This window comes from Xiphophorus maculatus, chromosome 1 (genome assembly GCF_002775205.1).
Source record: "Xiphophorus maculatus strain JP 163 A chromosome 1, X_maculatus-5.0-male, whole genome shotgun sequence".
In the NCBI taxonomy this organism is placed as follows: Eukaryota; Metazoa; Chordata; class Actinopteri; order Cyprinodontiformes; family Poeciliidae; genus Xiphophorus; species Xiphophorus maculatus.
Window position 1 is genome coordinate 20052075 of NC_036443.1, and position 27832 is coordinate 20079906.

General features: G+C 38.6%; 2 protein-coding genes across 20 annotated transcripts in view; one reads left to right on the top strand and one right to left on the bottom strand.

Moving 5' to 3' along the window:
- The first annotated feature begins 3659 nt into the window (after nucleotides 1-3659).
- Nucleotides 3660-5158, top strand: LOC102229349 (rhodopsin). Its single transcript, XM_005805648.2, has one exon. The coding sequence runs from the start codon at nucleotides 3748-3750 to the stop codon at nucleotides 4810-4812; it is 1065 nt and encodes a 354-aa protein (XP_005805705.1). The 5' UTR covers nucleotides 3660-3747; the 3' UTR covers nucleotides 4813-5158.
- Nucleotides 5159-6248: 1090 nt separating this feature from the next.
- LOC102229610 (membrane-associated guanylate kinase, WW and PDZ domain-containing protein 1-like) overlaps nucleotides 6249-27832 on the bottom strand; it is a 102940-nt gene continuing 81356 nt past the window's right edge. For 13 of the 19 annotated variants that reach the window (XM_023340583.1, XM_023340578.1, XM_023340540.1 and 10 more), the window contains 10 exons: nucleotides 25430-25685; nucleotides 21823-21914; nucleotides 20174-20369; nucleotides 19731-20033; nucleotides 16925-17128; nucleotides 14351-14435; nucleotides 14181-14238; nucleotides 12614-12757; nucleotides 12344-12482; nucleotides 6249-10233 (listed from right to left, as the gene is read on the bottom strand). In XM_023340583.1, coding sequence (XP_023196351.1) covers nucleotides 9131-10233; nucleotides 12344-12482; nucleotides 12614-12757; nucleotides 14181-14238; nucleotides 14351-14435; nucleotides 16925-17128; nucleotides 19731-20033; nucleotides 20174-20369; nucleotides 21823-21914; nucleotides 25430-25685 — 2580 coding nt within the window. In that variant the 3' untranslated portion in view covers nucleotides 6249-9130. Of the gene's footprint in view, nucleotides 10234-11018; nucleotides 11111-12343; nucleotides 12483-12613; nucleotides 12758-14180; nucleotides 14239-14350; nucleotides 14436-16924; nucleotides 17129-19730; nucleotides 20034-20173; nucleotides 20370-21822; nucleotides 21915-25429; nucleotides 25686-27832 lie in introns of all 19 variants that reach the window. The other 6 variants (XM_023340596.1, XM_023340609.1, XM_023340591.1 and 3 more) reach the window with 3 other exon arrangements.

Consider the following 27832-nt stretch of genomic DNA (forward strand, 5'->3'; position numbering starts at 1 on the left):
TTCTGAGAAAAGTTACACCTGAGAATCTTCCAGCTGCTTTCACAGTTTAAATAGATTGAACACTGATACTTAAGTTGTCTGACTTGCATCTGGACCAACAATGTAAAGGCTTCCAGACCAAAGACATGATGAAAGTGGAGATGTTTGCTCACATTGTTACATATTTTGAATTTACATTTTGGCAGTAATGTTAAACAAAAAACAGGATTTTAATTGTGAAAACAAGTTGTTTGTGTGTGACTTTAGTGTGTGAACACAGTCCAAAGCCCTTGTTCGTAACATGCTTAGTGAAATATTTGTATTTGCGAAAGAGAAATCAGATTGACTAATATTTACCTTATGTCATATGTCCGTGTTGCTTTGACTGTGCATAATATTCAACAGCAGTTTTATTCTCCAAATTTCTTACAGAGTACTTTGGTCAAAGTGAATTGTTTTAGAAGTGCATCGTGAATTAATTTGAATTGAGTTATATGAAGACATGAGTTAAATTTGACTTGCTGTAGTCAAGCAAATAATGTTTTTGTAGAACTTCACAATAAAAAATAAGTTTCACTTAATATTCACCACAGAAGACATTTTTCATTTGGTCTCTTGTTTTGGTGCTCTTGTTCTTTTGGTGTTTTATTTTTAAAGACCAGCAGAGACATTAAACAATGTTCAACCTTGAGGGTAAAACAGCAAATCAAAAAAGGTAAATGCTTTATTTATGGTTTATCCTTTTATAAAAACAAGTTCACAAGCAGTTTTTATAACCTATTAATTTTCCCTTAAAGAAAGGAAACACGCATTAAACAACCCAAGAAGAAAAACATGATAACAGGTGGTTTTCTGCCATTCTTCACATTTACAAAAGCAATTGGAATACCTTTAGGGACAGAGACTGTTCAATGTGGCATATTTAATATAGCAATCATTGCATCTGAGTATAAAACATTAAAGTTTTTTTCTACAATGACAGTTACAGCTGTCATTGATATCAAGTATCAAATGCTCATTACACTGTTTTAATATATTACCTGTTGTTGGTATTCAACATCCCAGTACAGTCCTCAGTACATTTTCTTCACATTACCAATGAACAAGAGATATTAACGTTTCTTGACAATTAATTATCATAAACAATCACTTTCAAAATAAAAAAAACGGTTAACCCAGTGTGTAATCCAAGAATTACATTTTACAGTCAAAAGATCTTTTTAGAGACATTGAACAAATATTTTATTTTGTTTCTGAAAAACTAACACATAAAGAAGAACAAAGCAAATAAGGTATAACGTCTTGAGAAGCTTGCATCCTACAAAGCGAGAGTGACCCTTTGCACCATTAAATCCATTACAGGCTTGTGAAAGGAATACAGTCATAAGCTCCAAATCCCTTTAATACAACACCCATTAGGAAAGTGCTGAGCTCTTTACCAACAGCTAAGATGCTCCAGCACTCAGCAACACTCTGGCCTCTGCTCTACATTCAGTGCAATACAGGAAACCTCTGATAAAAGTCAGTTTAGTTTAGCTGAGTTCAATAACAACATGAATATATTTTTAAATGGTACAGAAAACAAAATATAACTATTGTCTAAAGATGATGCTTAATGTTTTTAGATGGTCACAACAGAAGAAGCTGAAATATCTCCCATAATATGATGTTATATTGTTATGTTATTATTATAGTATAATAATATGATATAGGACAACATTGGGCTGGACAATGGTGCAGTTAGTAGCACTGCCTGCTTGCAGCAAGAAGGTCCTGGGTTCAAATCCCACATTGGGTTATTTTTGCATGTTGTCCCTGTACATGCTGTGTACATCTCACAGTGTGTTTTTTATAGTCTCTATTGATTAAGGTTGTTCCCTGATGCTGAAGACAGGCACAGCAACCTCCATATTTTTGTTAATCACCAACTACAATGCCCTCAGTTTATCCAAAATGTTAAAAAAATCTCAAACATGATTGTTTAAAGTGGGGCTCTGGCTTCCTTAGGAGTATATAAGTACATAATTATTGGGCAACAATTATACTTCAGAATTATTACACAACTAAATAAAAAAATACACATTTTCCCATCTTACTTTTATTATTTGTATATGTTTAAGGGAGAATTATGAACACACAACTTAACACTTTCCAATAAACATGACAGACTTAAAAAATCAGTGACTAATGTAGCCATGGTTCTTTTCTTCCATTCATGGAGTCTATGAGTTTATTGATCAGTTGATGATCAACTTTTTGTGCAGCAGCAATCACAGCCTCCCAGACACTGTTTAGAGAGGAGGACTGTTTGTTCACTAAAAGTCTCCCATTTGAAAACTACCCATTGCCATGTTTTTCATTTTTAACTCCTTTATTGGCTAGTCATGCACTTGAGTACTTCAATGCATGTATGGAACACTGTCCTTCATTGTACTTCAATGCATGTATGGAACAAGTGCATGTATGGAACAAGTCTTTTTTAGAAAGATGCAGACTTGTTCCTGCATCTTGAAGAGTTGATTTTGAGCCCATATTCAACCTGAAAAGGTCCAAGCACCTCATATTTAGTAATACCAGCCCATACCAGGACCCCACCTCCACCTTGCTGGTGTCTGACTCAAAGTGGAGCTCTGTGCCTGTTACAGATCCAGCCACACAATCGTTAAGTCACTCTGTTTTCATCCATAAAACCTTTGAAGAATCTGTCTTCAGATATTTCTTGGCCCAGTCTAAACACTTCAACTGATGTGTCTTGTTCAAAAGTGGTCTTGCTTACCTTGGTCACGTCTTTGACCTCTGAACACCTTGTACTTCTGAGTACTCCAAGTAGGTTGCCATTCTGAAATATAACAGAACTGGAAGATAATGATTCCAGGTAGCTTCACACTTGATTTCAAATCCTTGGCAGGAAATGTGCATCTTTTTTGTCAACATGTTACAATCCCATGGACTATTTGTTACAAAATCACACCCAAATATCTTAGCAATTTCAAGTATATATATCATATTGGGTGTTGACCTTCTTAGCCCAGACACTCCCTCATTACACAGATACATATCACCTTAATACATTAAGTATTCAAATTTATCCAGCTAGTAGTTAGAAAATAGAGCTAAAAAGGATGATATGGTCAAAATTCTCACATATGCCACAGATCCCCACTCAAATCAAGACTCACTTCTGGGTCATTTCTTTGAAGCAAGTGCAGCATGAATGCAACCATTTGCAAATATTTGTATGTCTAAACTGTGTTGTTTTTTTTTTGTTTGTTCGTTTTTTTTCTTTACAAATCAACAAATCAGCAAATTATTTTACCAAACACATTAAAGATTTTTAGGAAATCTTCCAGTTGGTGCTTAGGATGTATAATTTACTTTCCAGGGACAGGATATCCGAAGTGACAATTTAAATCATCATGTCAACTCAAACTGGTTGTTTACCATTTATTTCTGAGGACAATATAACTGGTTGCAATCAAGGTTTGTAGTAGATATCTATTGAACATCTCCAAGAAAGGCATGAGCAGGTGTAATCTTAATATCTTGATGAGTGGTCAGTTATGTTTGCAGTGACGGCTGGATTAGATATTAACTGTGGCCTAAATCAATTTGTGCTGACAGATTTGGAAACTGATAATCCACGATGTGCCTTTTAAAAGCCCAGCTGAGGCCACCAGATCCATTTGTAGCAAGGTCCATCTCCATCGTAATCTCAAACAGCCAGAAGAAACACCACCGCGGGGCTGAGAGCAACCACAAACCGCAACCATGAACGGCACAGAGGGACCCTATTTTTATGTCCCTATGGTTAATACCACTGGTATTGTCCGGAGTCCTTATGAATATCCTCAGTACTACCTTGTCAGCCCAGCAGCCTACGCTTGTCTGGGTGCCTACATGTTTTTCCTCATTCTCGTCGGCTTCCCCATCAACTTTCTCACCCTCTATGTCACCATGGAACACAAGAAGCTGCGAACCCCTCTAAACTACATCCTGCTCAACCTTGCTGTGGCTGACCTTTTCATGGTGTTTGGAGGATTCACCACAACGATGTACACCTCTATGCATGGCTACTTTGTCCTCGGGCGCCTTGGCTGCAATCTGGAAGGATACTTTGCTACCCTGGGTGGTGAAATCGGTCTCTGGTCACTGGTTGTTCTGGCTGTTGAAAGGTGGCTAGTTGTCTGCAAGCCCATCAGCAACTTCCGCTTCGGTGAGAATCATGCTATTATGGGTCTGGTCTTCACCTGGATCATGGCCAATGGCTGTGCTGCCCCCCCTCTTGTCGGCTGGTCTCGTTACATCCCAGAGGGCATGCAGTGCTCATGCGGAGTCGACTACTATACCCGTGCTGAGGGTTTCAACAATGAGTCTTTTGTTATCTACATGTTCATCTGCCACTTCTGCATTCCTCTTGCCGTTGTGTTCTTCTGCTATGGCCGTCTGCTCTGTGCCGTCAAGGAGGCTGCTGCCGCCCAGCAGGAGTCTGAGACCACCCAGAGAGCTGAGAGGGAAGTCACCCGCATGGTCGTTATCATGGTCATCGGCTTCCTGATTTGCTGGCTTCCTTACGCCAGTGTGGCCTGGTACATCTTCACACATCAGGGTTCTGAGTTTGGACCTCTCTTAATGACCATCCCAGCTTTCTTTGCCAAGTCAGCCTCCATCTACAACCCAATGATCTACATCTGCATGAACAAGCAGTTCCGCCACTGCATGATCACCACCTTGTGCTGCGGAAAGAATCCCTTCGAAGAGGAGGAGGGAGCATCCACCACTGCCTCCAAAACCGAGGCCTCCTCTGTGTCCTCCAGCTCCGTGTCTCCTGCATAAATGGAGCAACAGGCACAGGCTTCATAATCCACTATCCAAGAAGAAGACTTCCACTCCCCCAGGGAAACGACTGAAGGCTAACGTCTACAGAAATAACTTCCTCTTTTTTATTTGTACAAACGACTTGGTTCAACCTAAAGACAGTTGCAGGGAAGGTCAGCCTATTACAGAGTTGTTCCTGTATGTACAGAATATCCGACTTATCAGTCTATGAGTATTTATTTCCTCAGAATAAAGGGGAAAAATCTTATTCTCTATCAGTTGGATCCTATATGATACTGGCTTATTTTTGAATGTAGAGGCATGTAATCAAGGCAACGTAAAATAAATCGCACTTTGCAAATGACTCATCCTGTTTATGTTTTAATTTTAACTTGGGTGGAAAAGTTCATATGACTGTAGTATATTTATTCAGATAAATAAATAAATGTCAATGACCTATTCAAAATGCATTTATGTCTGGAGTCAATTTCTACTTCTTCTGTTTTAGCCTGCTTTGGTGATGTCTACCTCAGAAATATATCATATACAATTTTTATATAACATTTAAAATATTCTTTATGTGGTACCTGCAAAGCTAATACAATCTAATTTCAGTCTCAGGTCACCTCGGATTTAGATCTTAGCATTATAAAGGGATTAAGATATTAATCTTAACAAGGATACATATAAATATAAATGGACATGTCACAACATGGTTTATCTGATTACAAACACTGCCTTAGAAATAAACGGTTAATAAAGATTAAGGATTAATACTTATATTACCAAAAGAGACCTTCAAACAAAGGTTATGAATATGGAGAAGTACAATTGGTGCGCAGAAGAATATACTGATGTTATAACTAAAATAATTTACCAGAAAACTAAAGAAGAGTAAAGAATGGATCTTAATTAACAGAGTTTTAGACGAGAATAAAACTGAAATCATTACTAAAACATGAGGTCATTGCTCTGGGATTACACATGCATAAATTATTTATTTATAGATTAATATTCTTTTTATTCCCTGCATGAATTTTGAACGAGAGGACTCAAAGTAAAACAGAACCTTCAAATCCAAAGCGTTATTGTGAGAATGACTCATTACTTATCATTTTACAGTACAATTCAAATGTGGGAACTGCATAGTTTCTCTTTAACAAAAAATGCTCTAACAGTTGGATTCTATATATGATAACTGTTGGATATGATACATCCATTTGAAAGTAATTGTGATGCTTTCAGCACCAAAAAAAAAAAAAAAAAACTACGGAGATAGACGAAAAGGGTTTTCAATGTCGAAGTAATTTCTCCTCAATGGGTTAGTTGCTCCAATAAGTCGAATGGCACATTTCATGTTGAAATTTAATGTGTTTTTTTTTTTTTACTGAAAGAGACAAAGAAAATCAAAATGCTTCTCGTGGGACAACCAGCTGTGTAGAGAAGTGAAATCCTTTTGAATTTGTATGCAAAACTTTATTTGATAATAAAAATAGCATCCACAGACTTCTTTTGATAGCTACATATACATTGTAATCCATCTGAAGGAAAAGAAGCTGGATAAGTCCACATCTACTTTTACTTTGACTAATGTTATGTATAGCTTCATGGGTCAAATAAAGCTATGGACAATGTAGTATTTATATATGCATAGTTATATAAAAAAAGATTGGCCCATATACATGTACTGCTTTTATCAACACAGAGACAGCATTATGTCTGGAGCACACTGCAAGAAATAATGCTTGAAGAACACAGACTGCATACAAGTGCTTTATAATACAAAGGCAGGCTAACCATAGAGAGATTCAAACCATTTATCAGCTGTTGATTGACCAAATACAGTCTTTCATTTTTAAAATGTCTTTATATACCTGACCCAGAGTAAATCAACATATTTACCATAAATTGTCAGGTCCATTTCAGAGATATAAACACAATATCACATTCCTCACTGCAGAGGTTCTTCATAAATTTCTGTTTTGTGCAAGAAAAAGGCAACATTTTATTCCTTGACAAGTTCCTAGTAGTTACATTGGGAGAGAAAATCTCTTTACAGGTGATGACCAACCTCCTAACTGTGACTCTATCTCTCCCTCTCTCATTTTTTGTTTGGTTTTGTATTTTTATTGAATACAGTACCATAGTGACACCGGTGATGAAACAATGCATTTGTTGTGGTTCATCCAATATATAGTTCTAGTTTTCAAACAAAACATAAAACAGAGAATAATCACACAAAAACAAAAACATGAAAAAGCAGCAGTCAGACTTCAGTGGCGTGACAGTGTGGCTCAGAGTGGCAGAAATAGTTGTCTCATCTACCAGGACTCACTGTACGTTACCGTGCCAACAAACCTCATCAGCTCAACGTGTCAGGGCCCAGAGGATGGACAATGGGTGTAATAAATATGAGAACTGGGCTAGAAATAAGTGTTGGGGATTACAGTGTTTCTTTAGGCCTAACAAGGTTGTTACACTACATTTTAACTTACACATGCATCTTGCACAGGGATAATTAATGATTTTTTTTGGCATATCTGAATAAACGTACTTTATGGCAGCTTCAGCTGGCAGTATGGCAAAAATGCTGACTTTTCTAAATTACTACACAGGCTTCTTGAGAAATTTGGGAAACTCACTCTGTCATGAACAGATTCGGATGTAGTAGAAAGAGGCTGCTTCAGTGTAGAGAAGGGCAAAACTAGTCATTTGGTTTAAACAAAAAGTCTCAGGTCCCAGCTATACTACTCTAGATATTTTCAATGTTTTCGTCCTTTGTTAAAAATCTATCTGCATTCAGTAGCACAACTTTTAAATGTTGTAATAACTGTGCTTCGCCAGCAGGTGGTGATAATGCTAGCATTAATGACAATTTTAAAATAATATTAATCCTGGTTAAAGCGGTGCTAGGGTAAAGATTCTTTCAAAACTGGATCGTATTTCCTTTCACTGAGTTTATCCTTTGTCCTCAGATCTTCTTCAGCTTACTGGGAGGAGAGTCCGGACAAATCAAGAGCGATGTGGCAAAGAATAATTACCCCACTGTTGTTACAGTTTTTAGCATAGAAAGGAAGAGCAGGCAATTACAAAGTCAGATTCTAAGTCACAATTTTGGTTAATCACCACATATCCAGAGTAAACACATTTATAGCACACACTGACTTTTTAAAAAATATTCTTCACTTTCTCTTACCAAAAACTCACCTTCTACTTACCAAAAACTCAAATCCAAGCTAAACCACTCTAGAAATATTAAAAACTGAATGGAAATTAATAAATCTACTGTGAGATATAAGGCTGAGCACATTTGAAAAGGAAAAGCTGTAAAAATTAGGAAATATGTTCTTTAACTTCCGCCTTCTTTTGAAGAAAAGATCAATTAAATTGGCTCTACTGATGCTGTGGTTTCTAGAAAAGAAATGTGTATCAAGTCTAAGAAAAGTGTTTCTCTAGGTCATTGTTTCCTATATAATCTCTGGACATTCAGTGGAGAGAAAGTTTTTACAAATCTTTGCCTTATAGTGCTTTTTTTATATGTAGTTTTTAATTGGAAACTCTATGGATGGTAGGTGGAAGCACAGCAGAAAACATCTGTGTTAATGTAGAAAGGGCCTCAGAGTCACTGAAAATAATTTCTAATAGGAATAATATGGGCTGTCAAACAATGATGCAACATAAGTTGAAGTACAGCATGCTTACACTTCTACCTCAGCCCTTAAGGATTTCATTAAGCTCACTCAAGATGCGAGTGAAATTCTAAATAAATAGAGCAAAATTAGAAATTTCATATATTATTACTATTTATAATTTAATGCTCTAGTTTCACCATCCAATTTAAATGTAGAGCTTTGCTTTACTTCCACAGTTCTTGTGAACCATCAGTAGTTATAGTGTCAGTAATTCAGGAGCGAAAAGGACACCTAAAATAATTTCAAAAACAAGCTCAGGATTTAGGATTTACCACAAATGGAAGCATTATTCAGACCTTTGAAGGGAACAAATATTTAAAGTCAACAATGCCTACAAAAAGCAATATCACTGATTTCATATGCAGGCACATACAATACCTTTACTACAGTACAACAACCTCTGTTATGCTCAAAATAACAAGAACAATGACAACACAACCAGTATAAACTGATAGAGGGATTGTACTCCTGCTGTTTTTATAAATCTCTAGATGGGACCACAAGTAGTTTAGTCAATCAAATCAATTCATAAACAATTCAACCAAATAAAGAGTAAGAGTTAGTATTGTTACAAGTCCAATTCCAGTGTATGTTATGTAGTTTGTACGGACAGAGGAGAGAGCAGTGAGGGTACTCTCCTCCCTCTAGATACTGAGGTCTTTAGAATTTTCTTTGTACAGCCTTCTCTTGGGCTCAGGGATCTGGTTTGAGCTGCGGCCTCCGGCGTTATTGATGGGTCCTGTCTTGTTGTAGGTAGCATTGTTGTGTGCAGCGTTGTTCTTCATCATGCTGTAATAGTCCTTCAGTCTGGGCGCTGCTGCATAGTTCAGCTCATCCCGGCTATAGTTGCTGTCAGGGGAAGAGTCCTGCTCCGATCTGTATCGCCTCTCCATTGTCCCGTTCATCCGGTTTCTCTCCTCCTTCCTCTCTGAGGAAGAGTCTCTCAGAAGATTGCCATTCTTAGTAGCTTTCTCATACGAACGGCCTCTGGGGAGAGAATCCCCTCTGTTGTTGACGCGGTCCGGGGTGGACGACTCGCTCACTCGTCCAGCTACCTGGGACTCCTTGAGGTGCTTCCGTTCGAAGAGTTTCCGCTCAGGGGTGACCGAGAGGAACCCTCCATCATCGTACTCCTTCTCAGGTGTGTGGTCCCGGTGCGCACGCTCTGCCCTGCGGTCCATGGATTTCGCCCGCCGACGATCTGGAGATGAGTTGCGCTTCCTGGTTGGTGAGCGATCGAGGGAGCCACGACGGTGCAACTGAAACCTTCTGTCCAGGGTAGAACTGCTGCTCGAGAGCTCTTGACCCCGCAGTTTTTCAGCAGCAGCAGCAGCCTTCTTTCCCGAGTTGTCCTTCCTCAGAGTTTTCAGGAGCTTGGAGATACCACTCTCTGATTCAGACTTCTTGACTTTGCGGCCTTGGCTCTTCTTGTTGCCAGCGCTGCTGTCATTGCTGTTGTCGGGAGACTCCTGTCGGAGGGTACTTTGACTGTGACTGTTATTCCAGGTGTGATGATGATGGGGATTAAACTGCCGGCCGTGGAAGTCCATCAGATCCGAGCCAGCCCAGTCCCTGTTTTTGTCCATACCTCGGCCACGTGCAGCCTCCTCCAGGCGTGATGGTTTGTGAAAGTCTGGTGGATAACTGGACTCCAATGAGGTGTGATATCGGCTTTTTGGTGGCAACGTTCTCACTTCCGGAGTGTTTTGTGCCCTGGGTGCGGGAGGGTGCCCGTCACTGCTGCCGTCTGCAGGAAAGGCAAAAGGGAGAGGGATTTGAAGAATGCAAATAGATTTGAGTTACATTTACCGTATGTTGCACAGATGACTTTTCTGTTGCATTATGTGATTGCTTGCACTGGCACAACACAAATCAATGCAGCTATGAATATCATGCAAAGATGTGTTCTTTTAATATGCTGCATGTTTTCCAAATAAACAAGCAGCCTTTTCTAAATTGATATGTCAGATTCAAATTTAAATCTTTGCAAAAATAATAATAAAAAAAACCACAAATATTCTCTGGGAGTTGAGTTTACGTTTTTAAACAGGTTACATCAGCAAAAGCAGGAGCAACACATCAGCAAGTGAAGGGCAGCGGTTATCAATGACACAGCAGGCACCTAGGAGGTCATTCCAAACAGTATGATAAAGGCAAACCAAAACCAAATTTAAAATGTGCATTTGGCTGAATGTCTGCCAAATAACACAGGTTGCTATGGCAGCAGCATGTGATGAGAGGTGGCGTTAAGTTAGTTCCATTAAAAAAAAAAGAAGTTTTTTTTAAGTGGCAGAAGGGTACGGTTTATATGGACTGACAGAAGCCACATAAATACAGTTTAATTCAAGCGTGATGAGACATAAAGTATGTCTACAGTGTAAACACATCCGCACACAAACACAAACAAAGTAGGATGCAGGTCAGGATGAGCTGGAAGGCTGTATAAAAACTCAAAGTGAGGAGAGGGGAGATGACGGGGAGAGTGAACTGGGACAGAGTTGTTGTTGTTTTTATTTTTTTTTTACTACAAACCGTTGTCTGATTTTGGCCCATTAGGTAGAAACAGGGCTCTCCCATCTTGTCATTCCTCAATGTACCAACAGCGAGATGAGGAGCCATCATCGCTGGAGAGAGGAGGAAGAGCCCAGCAACAAGAGACGATCAGAGAGAAGGAAGGAGGAGGCGAGAGAAGAAGACAAATAGAACAGACAAGCTGTTTTACAGTACATCCGTTGAGAGAAGAAGGGGTTTGGCGTGAAAGACAAAAATATTCTTCACTTCAATTTTTAAAAATGATCCCCAACATAAATCTCTGGATTACTATGAGAAATAATACAACAGTAGAGAACAGAGCTCCGAAGAGCAAAGGCATTGTTAAACCTATGCAACATCTTTACTGTACAGTTTCCTGTATAAATCCCACTATATAAGTTTAGTCATTCTTTTGTCAATACAGATCTCCTCAGTTATTGGTATTAACATAACGGTAAAAAGGTAGTGTATTAATCTTTCAGAAAATTCCAATCTTATCTTGAATACATTTATTCAGTAATAAGAAAAATGAGAATTCTAAAGAAATATGTATATGATTAGAAGGTACTTTGGTAAGATACAAAAAGTCTTCAACAGTTCAGGTGTGTCTACATTAATTAATTTGTGAAAAAGTACTAATGCCCTTTATTAAGCAAGGTGGAGAATCTGTGGCGCTGTGATTATATTTCATCTACGAAGGCTCAATGAGTGCATGGCAAAATAAACTCCTTGAAATACAAGAAGATCTTGATTTTAACATAAAATTACAATAGTCTCAGATCAACATTGTTTTTTTTTTTTTTTTTTAAATGTAATGATCTAGAAAACATACCAAATCAACACATAAAAACCTTGACAGAGACAAAATCCACCATCTTTCATGGTCATCTAAGTCCTCAAACCAAAAACTGAAGCTGAAGAGAAGAGTGCATAAAAATTCTGGGCAGATCTCTAAAGACTGCAAAAAAAAAAAAAAAATGGCAAAAGATTCCGCTCTATATTCTCTATAGGCATCAATATTATAAAGGATTGCCAGTAAATGTGGTACATACTGTATATCTAATTGTAAATTGTATTTCTTTTTATTAGTAGCTTTGTCCCACTGAATAACTGTACTCATGTAAAAAGCTGGATTTTTCAAGTTTTCTGCATGGGGCCCTATAGAATAAAATATGCATTTATTATTCTAAAATATTGTTAAATATACAATAAAGATGTATCTGTTCAGGAAATAAATTTTCTATTCTACTGAGTTTATTACATGAAAAAAAGATCCGACTTCTTTACTTGAAGGGAAGTAAAGCATCTGCTGCATGTTAACCTACCATATTCAGGTACTGATCCATCGCCTCTCTTCAGGACAAGCCGCGCCCTCCGACCTCCGTTCTTGATCAGTTCAATGGCTCGTGAATGCTTCATGTTCTTTGTGCTCTCACCGTTAATCTCCAGAATCTCATCTCCCACCTGCAACGGAGAAGGTAAGTAACTGGGACAGCCAAGTGATAAAGTGGCCTCATAAATAATGCGAAAAGAGGAAATTTAGCCTGACAAAATGTTCTTAGTAGAGAATCAGAGGGAACTTGTGAGTTTCATACCCTCATCTTGCCATTTCTGACAGCAGCCCCATCCTCCGCTAATCTCAGCACGTAAAGGTCCATGTTGTATTCCCGGCCTCCTCTTAGGCTGAAGCCAAATCCTTTGCTGTCCCTCTCCAGGTCCACAGAATAGTACTCGGCATCCTGTGGTGTAAGAAAAAGTATATATCTATACACGAGAAACACTAGGAAACAGTGACTTATTCATTGTGCTGAGGACAGCGACTGATAAGTCCAAACTTCAGAACTAATCAAGTCGTGTTCCACAAAAAACCCCTCAAAATGTCAATGGCAGTACAATACAGCGGAATACATGAATAATTAATGCAGAAGTACATGTGAGCAGGGTGCAGATCACCAAGCAAGGGCAGCACAAGGGCTGCACCCCAAAGTTTCCTCATCCAAAGTTTGCTTCAAACACAAGATTTCTATGTGAGAACATAATTAGACTAGTCAACAAAATGTTAGATAAAAGTTCATACCAATGTAGGTATATAAAAGGTCTGTCACACATCATACCCTAATCTCTAAACATAAGAAAACAGCTTTTTGTCTAAATATTGTATTAATTTGATATCACTATATTCCTTTCCACCATTTCTTTGATAAATGCAAAACTCCTTCAGTACATTAATAAGGGAACCAAAAGAATGACTGAGTTGACTTCGAAATGCCATCACTGTGCAATGCAGTAACAAAGTCACACATATTTAATGTTTTTCTGCGACATCAGTTGTATTGGTGTGCAAAACAATGCACACCATGCAAACCGCTCTCACTTATCAGGCATTTTAACACATGTCAAATGTAAAAACTACAATCTATATTTTGTTTGCGAGTCCAAACAAATGAAAAAATTGTAGTTTAATTTATGTTGCTGCTAAATAATAAATAAATTGTGCCAGTTTCCCGTACAACTCACTACAAGTCATTGTGTGCACATTATGACTTTTTTTATAATGCTGCTAAAAATGAAATGAAGTGAAAGTTCAACTCATCCCGTGGTTTAATTTGCATTCTTAGTCTTCAACTTATCCCTTCTACGTCCGTCTCTTGGTGTGTTACTGCCCCCTACTGATTAGTAAAATATACTGCGGTTGAAAAGGTTTAAGAACATTTCTGTCTTCTTTTATCCAGTCCCTTTTTTTAATTACAGATGAAGTACACAAAAGTTATGCTCTTCTCAAGAGACTCGCTGTTGTTGTCATAAATCAGTTTGTGTTTCTTTAGAGAGGTGACAATTCACAAATTTCCTCACCACAAGAAATATAAACATTATTTGAGTGCTAGATTGGCAAAATATTGCAAAACAAAACAAATTTACACAAAAGCAATATAAAAATAGCACCCTTACAAACCAAATTAGACAGTTTATAACCAAAAATAGGTTATTTGGACTTAGATACACTTTAACTAGTTTTGAATGTATTTTCCCAGAGCGCTTAAATGATTCAACACATTTGTTATAGTTTTAGGCAGAACGTAAACCATGACTTCATGTCTTAACATATACATGGCAATCGCAAGTAGAAAATCAGTTAACTGCATTGAAAATACTGACACTTACCTGCATTTGAGTTTGTGAAGGAGGTGGAGGAGGAGCACCTTTTGACTTCGAATGATTCCTTTCAAAAAGAAAACAAAGATTTCATGCTGGCAATATATTTTATGCCACATTAAGCTTTACTATTATTATTACATATGAAATTTGAAACTTAAAAATGTATCAGGACCTACCTTAACTCTGTGGTCTGAGGTGTGTGTGTGGTCGTTATGGTAGCTATTTTCTCTGCATTAGTCAGCAGAGAAGCATTGGAAGATTCTGAAAATAGAGGGACAAGAAGTTAAATAAAGTGGGTGTTTTTATTAAATGCCTCAGCCCAGAGCGAGGTCTCTAAAAGGCACTGTGGTGAACAAAATACCACTGTCCAAAAGAGTTTCTTAAATCACCCTTAGGCAGCTGTATTGATCTGATGCTAACTGTGTGTGATGCTGTCATCTGCTATTTTGCTCACTGACAACACTGGACCCTTTTGCATGGATCGGAAACAACACAAATGTAATGTGGAGCGAGAAAAATTAACAAAGTCCAAACCTTGTTAAAGAGAAAGAACAAAACACAGCTTTATTTCACATCTGCACAGATGGAGAGCTCAGAAGAGATCTAACTATACAAAGGAATCACCTCTCTACATATACTGTATACGTCCTTCTCCCACAGACAGTGTCATCACCAACATTCCCAAGGAGCTAATCAGATTAATACACACACAGAGAAAAATGCAACTTTCAGTTAAAAATGGGTTTCAGACAGAATATTCTATGCCTAATAATAATCGCTCCGCCGTTGGTCTGGTCTTGTCACTCCGCAAGGTATGAAAACTATTTACTAATCGCCTGTTGCTAAGCTTCTGACACACTGAGGCAAACTGTGAAGGCTAAAAAGAGAAACAATGACTCTGTAAGACTGAGTGAGACATAATAAAATGATTAAACATTGTAAGATTAATATTAAATAAACTTCTAATAAAAGTAAACACACTGTAAATAATTATTTTATTTCACAGTAACAAAAGACTCTCTCTTATTGTTTTGACTAGTTTAAGATCAAAAACTTAAAAAAGGCTACTTTCAATTGGAAGGAGCATAGCTCTAGAATATCAGCCCGTTTCATTCTTCTTAGGCACCTTAGTCACTTTTCACTAATCTCCAAAAAAATATGACTGTCCTACAGAGATCAATCCAAGTCCCTCTTGGATTGTGTTTCTAGTATATGTATAGGTTTCACACTGATGGTGACTCTTGTCACCACTTTTGGCCCTAATCTTTGGAAAATTCATTTTTAAAATGTTCTGTGTCCGTTGAACCAGTATTTTTCTATCTGAAGATGATATACAGTGATTTGCAAAACTATTCAAACCCCACTAACTTTTATATATTATGTCAGGATGAAAATCCAAACTTCAGTGCATTTTGTTGGATTTTTGTCTGATAGACCAATACAATGTGATACATAATTTTGAAGTGAAAGGAAAAGAAAAAAAAATAGTGACATAATTATATATTCAGGCCCTCTCTCCTTTAAACACCTGCATAAAATCCAGTTGGCTCAAGCTGTAATGTGCACTCAGTTTATTATCAGCTGTTTTACATTGGTTTGTTATAAACAATAGTCCACAAACAACATCCTGAAGACCAAGAACAACTTCAGATAATTCAGGGATGATGATTAAAGTAAGAGTTAGATTATAAACTTTAAAAAGTCAAAGAAGGAGCCAGGACACCAACAGAGCTGCTCTAAACTAGTTACAGATATCAACTTCTCACGTAGGATAATATAGATAAAAGTATATTCCTGTGTTTCAATGGTCTAGTCAAAGTCCAGACCAAAATCCAATTAGAATATGAAACCAGACTACAGAATAACCCAGGGGTGGGCAATCCTGGTCCTCGAGGGCCGGTGTCCTGCAACTCTTAGATGTCTCCCTGGTCCAACACACTTGAATCCAGTAGCTGAATCACCTCCTAAGTGCAGTCAAGTTCTCCAAAGTCCTGCTAATGACCTCATTATTTGACTCAGGTGTGTTGAAGTAGAGATACATCTAAAAGTTGTAGGAGACCGGCCCCTCGAGGCCTGGAGTTGCCCACCCCTGGAAAAACAGTTCTTACACTGGCCCTCCATCCAGTCTGACTGTATTTGAACTGTTTTTCAAAGAATAGTGGACAAAGTCATCAGTCGTCTCTCTATGTGTGAATCTGGTAGATACACACCTCAAAAGATCTGCAGCTGTAATTGCAGTGACCAGTGGTTCTGCAAGAATCGACTCAGGTGGTCATAATACAAATACAAAGCACATTTATCAAAAATATTCCTCCTACTCCATAATTTTGTGCCACTTTGTGATGATGTATCATATATTAAGTTTGTAGTTGTGCATTGACAAAATGTTATGTTTAACAGACATCAAAACACCTGCAGGAAACATGCAGCTTTGGGAAGTAGACTGCCTGTGCTGAGATATTTATTATATTTAATAGTAAAAGTTAGTGAAATTAGCACCAGAAGAAAAAGTGTTTAATTTGTTCAATCCAGAAACTAAATGGACAAAAATCAAAGAAAAGGGAGAATTTACTTTGCCTTACTCCTACCTAGTGATTTTGCTTCTTACAAAAGGCTCCACGCCCTGATAAAAAAATTTCTCATGTCTCTGAAAAGCATCGGTGCCCTATGCCTCCCACTACAACTATGAATAAGTCACATCATGATGCATTATGAAACATCCGTGTGATGTCGAAAGATGAGAGCCTTACCATCGCCTGGAATGATCCTGAGTGAGACGGTGTTGCCAGCCTCCTTGATCAGGTTGACAATGTCCGAGTGCGACTTGTTCGTGATGGAGCAACCGTTAACGGCCAGAATCCGGTCCCCGACCTTCAGCTTCCCGCAGCGGTCCGCCGGGCTGCCCTCTATGATGCGGCCTATTTTGTGGGGCATCGCCACACAAGCATTTCCAGCTTTTTATGTTAGATGTGTTTGTGTTTATGTTGTTTTTTTTTTTTCATGTTAAAAACAACGTGCGGTATAGATTTGTTTGATTGAGATGATTATTTGTGTTGATTTGCATTTAATGTAAGTGGGAAACAAGGAGAAAACATAATAGAAGAAAGAAAAAGGAGGGCAGATTAATTATTCAAATCACCAAGTCCCAAAATCACCAAATGAAGGTGAAAAACTATTGGAGTTTGCACACAAATTACACATTTTATTGTAAAAAAACAGAAAAGAGAAGTCAAGCTAAAATTGATGTACTCCTTAATAAAAATGCAAAGGATGTCCTTTTGTCCCCCAACTTGACATGTTAATTAAAGATCTGGGAATCTGATATATAATTGGATCAATGGGTATTTATACAATCAGGTACCTGAACTATGGTACCTTGGCTGAGATAATGATAAGAATTCAAAGAGAAAGTTCAGAAGTTTTTTAGGTGAGCTTGTGTTAAATGTCATAAGCAATTCATATTTAACCCACCGTAACATCATAAGAAGTTAATTTCTAACACTGTACTCTGAAGGACTTCTACTGTTTAAAAACAACTCTGATCTCATACATTTGCTTGGATAAGTCTGAACGTGACTATTTGTTGCTGCGGCTTTAATCAAGACGAAACTACACTTATGGTTTAAACAGGTGTTTGTTTTGCAAGTACCCAAAGTGAAAAAAGGATTATTTCTGTGATCAAATGATTATTTTCCATCTGTTACCAACAGACAAGGACTCAAGAGAAATGTGACTAAGGAGTCTAAATTTAAAGCAACCACTGAAATCCCAACAGGTGTATTCTTTTGTCTTTGTAAACAAAAGGTCAGAGAGGAAAGTCAGAGCTAATGTACTATCAGAGAAGAAATGTCCATCTAAAAAATACTATCCCTACTGCTGAAAACAGATAGATCAGATATAATTTCAGGTTTAAGAAATAGCAGGTTGTTGTGATTTGCAATCTTTCCATTGTTAACAACATTGATAAACCAAAGCAAGAACAACATACCACTTAAAAATTGCCAGTTCACAATAACATTAAATTTAAAAACAGCAAGTTAATAGTACCATAAACCATATTCAATTTTCTCTCTGTTCTTCATCCTTAGAAGTGGAGTTGGTGAGTCAGTTAAATATTGGTATGTTAAATCACAATTTTATTATATTATCCAATTTTAGTTTTAGGTGCAAAAGTTGATATTCCCACATGTTTTAATCTGTATTTTGTACAAGACACATTATTTTTTTTTTAGGTATGATGGTCTGGACGTTGTAAACAACAATTTGGGTTATAGATAGATTGTAGATTTCTTGTGAGAAAGTTATATACTGCACATATGATACAAACTGCTTATAACCTTTTCACAGAACCTCACCATATTCTGAACTATCCCTTTAAGACTTTATGCGAGTCTAGGCAGGTGGTGACTGAAAACATGACAGGACATCGTTGAATCAAAATGAGTTTAGGATTCCTGATGACAACTTAGGGAAAATCCCTGCTCTCGCCAGTTGTCCTTCTTCTCCTGTTTCACTTTTTTTTTATCTCTCCTACAGCTTTCATTCAGAAATCTGTGCAGCATCCATATTAATTACATAACCTTTCTTCACATTCACCTCTGCTCTGCCTTTATTGAAAATGCACTTGTATGCTGTCACTTTATTTAAATAATGAGTTATGGGACATTACAGGGCTTGACAAGGATTTAACACCCAATCTGCTAAGCACAACACCAGCTCTGGGTCATGGAACGAGGGGATCAGCTGGGGGATGGGTTTTGATAGACTTAGGAAAAATGGTTTTTGTCCGACACTTATAGGGAACTCAATCAGACGAAACTGCTTTTATTTTTCGCAGAACTGACAGGCATTAAGAAATCTTGAAGGAACGCTCAGAGTAATGTCACTTGTTAAAAATGAATTCTTGATTTCAGCCTGTGTCCCACATGGTTACAACCCATTAGAGGAGTGAATACAGGGCACTATAGCAGACGTCTTAGTCATGCTTAGGAATAAAGGAGGAGCAAAAACACTAAAACACAAAGGGGAAGAAGGAAAAACAGAAACCTTTTAAGGCCTGAAGATCAGACAAGGTCATTTTCCAACACTGTCATTGTTAATAACACATTAATTCTAAAATTGCATTCTGGAAAGCAACACCATTAGCTCCTGGTATTAGTGGAACCTCCTCAGGACACTTAGTGTGGCTAGAGTATCGTCCAGTCTCGTCTTTCACCTATGACACATCACATTACATTATCGTAACAGCTAAATACACAAGGGTCCTTGATATGACATCTGTGTTCATCACTTAGAGCTTCATACTGAATTTGTTCAAGGACAGCTTGTGCAATTTCTCGTCAAAGTCTGACCGACTTTACTGAATGCATGTCTGGTGTGTTGCTGCGATGCATAAAAGTTTAATATTGATATCAGTGGGATTGAGAATGTGATGGAAATATTGGTGAGGGCCAGGATGAGAAATACATCTTTTCATATGGGTGAGAGAGCAGCAGATTTTAAAAAATTCTGGCTTCTCTACAGAGTAAACAAATTTCACAGTCCTGCATCACCTACCGAATGTGGTGCCAGCATCAGGCCGGGAGACGGACGACACAATCACAAAACCGAATCCTTCGTTTTCTCCCCGCTGGATCTCCACGTCGTAAGGCTGCAGAGAGGCCGGAATCACAGCGCTCCCGCTGCCACCTCCACCACCACTGCCTATGCCGCTGGTAGATCCACTGCCAGAACTGACTGTGTTCAGTGAGTTCTGACTCCCCTGAGGGGTCCGCTTGCCTTCTGTTAGGCTGGGAGCCTGCGTGCTGCTGTGGTGTGAGGAGGCCGGCGATGGGGGAACGTCACCTTCTCCCTTTGACACTGGGGATAAAGAGGGTGAGAGCACAGTGGTCAAATAAATGAACTAAGAAGCAACTGGCAACAATATGTTTACATAACACAAATGTGACCGTGCATGACACATAGATAGATGTACATGTTTAACGAGAAACTTTCATCACCTCCGTATCCGGGGGTCTTGCGTCTGACCGTGAGGTTGACATGACCCTGTTTGGCAGCCTGCTGCATCAGCTGAACCACCAACTGGTGTGACTTTCCCACTACCGCTGTGCCATCCACACAGATGAGCTCATCACCAGAACGCAAACGGCCATCTTCATCTGCAGCCCCATACTTCACTATGTGCCCAATGTAGATCTGGAAAAAGACAGAAATGTTTCACTCAAGATACCTTTAACAAATAAATAAGAAATTAAGAAACTGAATGTTCAGAAAGCCAAAAAACAGGGAGTTTAGATGAATTATTTCAGTGTGCTTATGAATGACAGGAGAATTTAAGGAGCAGTATAATGCATATTCTAGGAACATAATGACATAATAATGGCCGGCAGTACAATCAAGTAGCTATGCTACCTTCAATTGTTATATAAATGTTAAGTTATGAAGTATAGCTTAAGAGAAATATGACTTTATAATTTATAATTGGGTCTTTGTCTCTAAACTCCTGCTCTTTCTGAAACTCCACCTTCAGGATGTCATCACAACATCGCTCTTCTATTAACCCTGTAAGGTTTTTACTAGCGTTGCACTGAGAAGTAGCTCATATAACGAGCTCAGCAGATGTACAGTTCCAACAGATGTTTACTAATTGCTGCTGGCTAGTCTGAAGGAGCTAAATGGGGGAGTTACTGCTCCCCTAAGGGTTGCACAGCTGAATGGCTGTCATGGGAAATGAAAGGATTTCTCAAACATGCATGACAGAATCAAGGCAACACTTCATGTATGTTTTTGATTAATAACATTATAGCATGATGTAAAGCACATAAAAAGTGACTTTTACATAATGCTGGCCCTTTCATCATGTTTGCTGGATAAACATTTGATGCTTTGGAGATTAGAAGAAGGTATACCAAAAACATCCAAAAAATGTAATCCCACAGGCCGACATTCAGATTTTGAAACAATTAAACTACAGTGGCTGTCAAAGAAATGTCTGCAATCTTTATTACCTTTTATAACTCTACAGTTAGAAACTTCAGCAGATTTTCTTTGGATTCAATATTCCAGAGCTTCCACTTATGCCCTCCGTGCAAAGTACTGTTTAACTCAACATGCTAACCTCCTCGGCCTACGATATACCAATCTAGCTGACTGAGCCCAGACTGCTCTGGTCTGGCCCATCATATCAAAGCAGACTTTCTGCTTGTGAATGCTTTTGGACCAATCAACAAACCAACTTCCTGTGAGGCAGGCTTGAAACTTTCTACCACTTTACTTTATCCAATTGCAAGCTTTCTGTCATTCTTCAACTTGCTTTCCCTTTCAAGACAAATATATGATGCACAACAGCACAAGGATCGGAGGATACGGCCTTTGCTTCTCCTAACAAGCTGTCTGTAAGGTTCTCTAGAGAGCAACAGCTCCAGATAGGGAGTGGGAGTAATTTGTTAAGACTTTGTGCTATTCTGGTATAAAGGCAGACAGAACTGAAAAGACAGGGGGGAGAAAAACTAATGAAGCAAGCAGCCTCAAACTGAGGAGCATTCAGAAAAGTATTGTTACTGTATGTAAGCATTTATATACACACTTATCTATTATTTTGTAAGCATTTACAGTAAATAATGAGATTTAAAGGTGACGAGACACTTACAGGTTCTCCAGGCTCATTTCCTCCCAAAATGCGGAAGCCAAAACCAGTATCCTTTCGCCACAGGAAAATGTCTTGCTCCTGGCAATCTGGCACTGAAACATACATAAAAAAAAAAAAATCAGTGAGATGTCTCCTTATTGATCCATTACAAACCTAGAAGTTACTATTTTTATCAACTACAAGCAGTGCTTTCTAATCACTAAACCAGTGCATCATTGTTCAGTGAGTCTTGTCCTTTTTGCAAAGGCATTGTCACAAAAATATCCAAGATACATTTATGTTTTTTCCTTGTCTTACTTTCTTATAGAGAGTACACCAGGCCCAGTACTTTTGTATTTAGTCCGTTCCTTCCTGGAGGAAGCCATTGAAAGAGTCTCAATTAACTCCCTTTAACCTTTTTTTTCTTTTTGCATAGAAAGTACACCTAGTTAAGAGCTTCTATATGTTTGTGTTGTGTCTACTTCTCAACATTTTCTCAACCAAAGAAGTGGTATCGTCAATTTCTTCATTTTTTTTTTAATCATTACTAATATGAACATTATTTAAGTTTTAGGTTTTCTTTATGACTTTTATTTTATCTCTTCTATTCTCACTTGTAATTTAGAAAGCTTTTTGCAAATGAACCATTGTTGGCCTTGTGTTTTACACCAAACAAAATTTTTATTGAAAGTCAAAACATACCTAAACCCATCTATTTAAGAACTCATTGGTCAGTTTAGTAACATTATGTTTTGTGGTTGGTTGCTTCTATCGTCTTGTGCATGTTCTGTTTAAGATGACCTCAGTGAAAACCTAAAAACTCACCTAAAGGAGATATATTATTAATTTGTATTCACAACACAAATCTGAATTGCGCAGATTGATTTTTTTCTTCATTTTTCTGTCTCTTCTCTGCTTTACATCTTACTCAAACATGTGCAGTGTCCCACACATTCGCATCTTGCCACAGAGTAAGCAGACTGTGGAGGAGGACGCAGGCAGTTCAGTGTCAGTCTGTTCAACCCACAGGGCCAGCATGCACAGGAGGCACAAGGCCTCTTTTAATGCACCGCCTGCTGTCAGTACGGCTGCCTCTCGAGGCCGGCAGTGAACCCAAGTCCCTCACCTTCATCTAATGTGTGGTTAGTTTGAAATAAAGTCACTACTAGGGTTCTAATTGACCCTCAGTTCATCTGGGGGGAGAAGTGATCAAAGCTCCGTGTATATATTTTAAGGAGAGAAGCAGCTGGACTTTCTCTTGCTTTCTTTAAGAGAAGCCATCTCTTTTCCATTTCCATGGGTCAGAACTAAGGCAGCTTCTTGGTTCAGAAGTGAAACATCTTCCAGAGTCAGAGGTTAAAACAAGAAATATGTCTTCCATCTATTTTACTTCTGCCCTCCACCAGAGCATTTCTGGAGAATTTGGTGGGAATGCTAGGACTCACCTGGATAAAGAGGACATGACGTAAAACCAGAGTGCAGAAATGACTGTTATTTTTAATATTATGTTGAGAAAGAGATAAGCCTCAATGATGCTTTGAAGTCAGTATCACTAGCACATTTATTTTAAATGTGTCCATATTATGTTTCCTTCCAAAATTGGTGGGATGCATACAAATTAGCAGACAAGAATAACACAGTCATTACTATCTGCTCACACTAGACAGGTTACTGTTATCAAGGGTACAGACATCTGTGAAAGTTGCTCCTCCAAAGTGCACCACAAGCTCTTCCTATGGCTTAAAGTTCTTTCAATGGAGAGCCATCACTCCATCCCTTCACCCATCTCACAAACTTGACCTTACAAAGTCATGTGGGAGCTGATGCCTATCTCTCATTGGGCAAGAGATGGGGTATGCCTTGGACAGGTCACCAATCCATCACAGGACAGACAAAATACACAAAACAGGACAAACACTCAACAAAGGGCCACTAAGCGAGACCAATTAGCCTGGCAGTCAGGTCTTCGGATTAGAGGAGAAGGCTGGAGCGCCAGGAGGGAAAGCACTCTTACACAGGGAGAACAAGCAAACTCCATGAAGAAAGATCCCAGACTGAGGTTGACTGTGCAACCTTACGGAGAAAATAATTAATTAATCTTTTAGTATAGGAGCAGAAACAGATGTAAAATCCTGAGTTTGCTCTATTTGCTCTAGCAACTTTCCTCAGTTTTTGCTTTTTTTGACACACATTAGTGTCTAAGATGCAACAGGACACTGATGGAAATCATAATAGCAGGTCCACCTCTATTTTCATCCAAAAAATAAAGCTTGAAATGGTCTAGTCAAAGTTCATACTGTGATTGAAATGCTGTGACATAACCTTAAATTGGTTTTGACGCAAACAAACTGCACACTATGGCAGAATTAAAGCAATTCTGTAAAGAAGGGCCAACACATGTTTCTGTTTATCCCTACTGACCGTGTCAATCATTTTCTTTTCATGAGAAACGTCAAAAAGAAGCCAACTGGCTTTCTTTTTCTGCTCTTAGGATTCACCCTTCCATCACACTCTCCTTCACTGCAACAGTGCTTTTCAAGCACATACGTTGGATGCACAAATGCATCTGCTGACGAACTCAAGCAGTGTTTGCAGGGATGGGGTGGTATGAACAGCATGAAAATGGAGGCAGGAAATCTAGGGCTGTTAGTAATTCTGTTTTCCCTCTTTCTTGTTTCATTGTGTCTCCTCTTGCTCCCCCGCTGAATCAAAAAAGGGGCTGTAGCTTCTTCAGAGGTTATCAAACATATACACCAATCATCTGCAGCTTAAAGCAACCCTCTCAAGACCCAGTTAATATTTAATTAGCAGCAGTCCTAGTTTCTTCTTGCTGACATTCTTATTAAGCAACTCTGCAACATGCGGCTGGTGCACAACTAGCGCATCTGGCCAAGAACAGTAATTCGACAAGCCAACAACAAACTTGCCGTGCACATCATCCCACTCTGATTACATAATGGCTTTTTGTTGCCACATGAAGCAGGATTTGAGAGTTTATAGCACTGCATACTTCTGCAGGTCTGAATGATTTAGATCACACAGACTCTCCTTCTCATCACATTTTCAGTGTTTCTCCATGAATATTGCAGGAACAAGCCATGGACTAGACGGGATATAAAAGAGCTTTATAGCTGCAATCTGAGGTATCAATTGTGGGGTTTTTAAGTTTGCCATCTGAGTAAACTTTTCAATGCATGAGACGTTCTCTTTTGCTTCGTCTGATGAGATAATGTTTTATCTTTCAACATGAGGTGCATCCACTTTTGAATTTGTGACCTTTCATTTAAAAGATTTGTACGTCAGATTTTAAAGAGGAAGGTATTGTCAGTGTGTATACGTGGCAAATTAAAACACATTATAAGCCTTTTGATTAGCTTGTTCCCAAGGACACTTCTCTCTTGAGGCTGCTTTTGTCACAGAATCGGATGTGACGATGTGTAAAATCTTGAAGCAAGCACAAAAAAGCCTTAATATGCCACACACACGTGCCTCAAATCTTTCAGATAAGTTTTCTTGTAGATTTTTGACACAAATTCTAACGAGGTGAAGCAATGTGTGGTTGCTTTTAAGAAGAAACCTTCCTGGAAGATTTATCATGCTTCCAACAGGACCAAAGAAATATACTCACGTCGACTTTCATACATGCTCCTGGACTGCGCCCAAATCTTGAAAGGGTCTGGCTTCTTCTGGAGGGTGAGAGTGCCATCTGCAGGGTCCTGCAGGGGCAAGACCGGCAGAGGCTGTGTGGGAGCTGCTGGAGTTGGGACCACTGCCTCACTGGGCATGGCAGAGGGTGGGTGGCTAGGAGAGTCGGTGTGGGCGCTGCGATGGCTGCACACACTGTGCTGGGAGCTGCTCTGACTGTCCTTTCTCTCCAACTGCTGCTGGATGGATGGGAAAAAAAGAGAGACGTCTTTGAGTGTAATGGAACCAGGGGGGCGGGTGTGAACTTATAGTCATAAGATGAAGAAATAGGGGAGAAAGAGGAGAAAAAAGTAACAAACAAATCGAAGACAGGAGTGAAAACAGAAAACAGAGAGAGAGAGAAAGACCGTTCAAGGTCGTCTTTTTTAGATATTGTTGTAGAACATTTCTCACTAAAAGTGTCTACTGAGGTAAAAGAAGGGATGACATGGTTTCCATGGATGCAGGACAAAGACAGGTTGAAATAAAGTGAAAGAGATGTTGATTTTTTTCTGAATTTCATTTCTCTTTATAGCCGAAGATTAAAATTTTCTTCCATCTCCAGTACATAAATGCAACCAAGATGCAGAATTCACTCAATTTCACTACTATGCTTTAAAAGTTTTTTTTTTTTTGTTTGTTTTACAAGCTCCCCCTTTTTTCATGTGTTTATCCTCCACAGAAACTGGAGTATGTACAGATTACTATGTTAATATTTGTTGACCCGGCCTAAAAAACACTTTCCAGACATAACAATAAGTCCTACTCAGAAAATGTGATTATGACAGTGAAATGGGGGCAGCTCTGACAACTGAATCACTCTTTATTTATTGTAACTAATAAGATGGGGCTTGACATAGTGGAGAAGTTATTTCACTCATCACACTTTATGAGATGAAGGGTCAAATTCCCATAATGCTTCATAATGAGGACAACAGCCACACAAAATTGACTTTTCATTCAATCACAGGAGACTTGATAATGAGGTGGCATAGCAGAGAGTCTCTCCTGCATATTGGAGTTTACTGCAAGCATCTATGCAGATTCTAGACTGAAGGCAAAGAGGATGTTCTTGGCAAATGGAAAGTCACATGCAGCGTGACATTTCACTGACATAACACAGGGGAGAAATCTGGCTTTTCCTTAGACGAACACTAATCTGGAGTGACACTCAGCCATGGCCACTGTTGGCACTCGACCTCCAAACAGAGTCTAACCCCCTTCTCAGAATGCAACACCATGTGACCTGAAAAGGTAACTTCCATATCCCTGATGGATACCAAACTAATCCTAATCCTAATATCCAGTCAAGTCAGATGGATGCTTTGAATGTCAGTTACAGGAGAGTGTTTCTTCTGTCTCCGTTGGAGAGAAATTAACTTGTCCCTGACATCTACCGCAGACACGGACAAAATCTGACACACACAAAAAATAAAGAATCAAACTTTCAGTCATTGTTTCTACCATTGCCATTGGTGACACAGTCATTGACACACTTGCTTTGCCTTGATTTATAATATTTCAGAAGGTTGGCACATAGACAAAGAGGCCTCTTTAAGGATTCCCGTTTGCACAGTATCTTGTCTAGAGTTCTCCTCAGTTCAGCTTAGGACTGGGACAGACATGTAAGAAGGCTGGTTTTGAGTCAGAGTCACACTGACATTTATTTGACTAAATCTTTGGTCCATTCCATTGCTGACAGATCCATTAAACAAAACCACATATGTTTCTGTTTAATGGTAATATGCACCAAATTTATTTCATTAATGCCCTGGTATTTTAAGGAGTTCATACCGTTCTGCACTTCAAAAAGATTCCCATGATCTTTGGGAGAAAAGCAGGCCCACAGTTTCATAGATTATCCACCATACCTGGGAATCAGATGGTCTTCAACATATTTATTGTTTGTGTGACAGAAACCACCTTACAGAGCTTTGTCTCGTGTCACCAAAGAAAATGATTTATTTTAAAGTCCCTCAGAGTTGAGGAAACGCCGCATGTTGACGTTTGTTATAGTAGAAGAGAAAAGATTTTTTGTGGCATCACTCCTATAACTTCACTTTTGGCTAATGCATATCACCAGAGAGTTGAAAAGAAGTCATGGTTACTCCACTATACCATTCAGTTCTCCAACCTATTATATATTTTTAATCTCTTTTACCATCCTGGTCACTGTGTAGTTTCAAAATAACTACAGTTTCAAAGTAAATAAGACCCCTCATGCGGTCTACTGGCCATGTGGCTTTATTTCATGTCTTATTTGTACTCCAGGAAAACAGAAATTTATAGATTGACAATTAGCTCCTAAAAACTCTGATCAACTTTAACATAATTCATTGCACAGATT

What these genes read in the sequence shown, in the direction of transcription:
- LOC102229349 (XM_005805648.2), top strand. Translation starts at nt 3,748, where the DNA reads ATGAACGGCACAGAGGGACCCTATTTTTATGTCCCTATGGTTAATACC.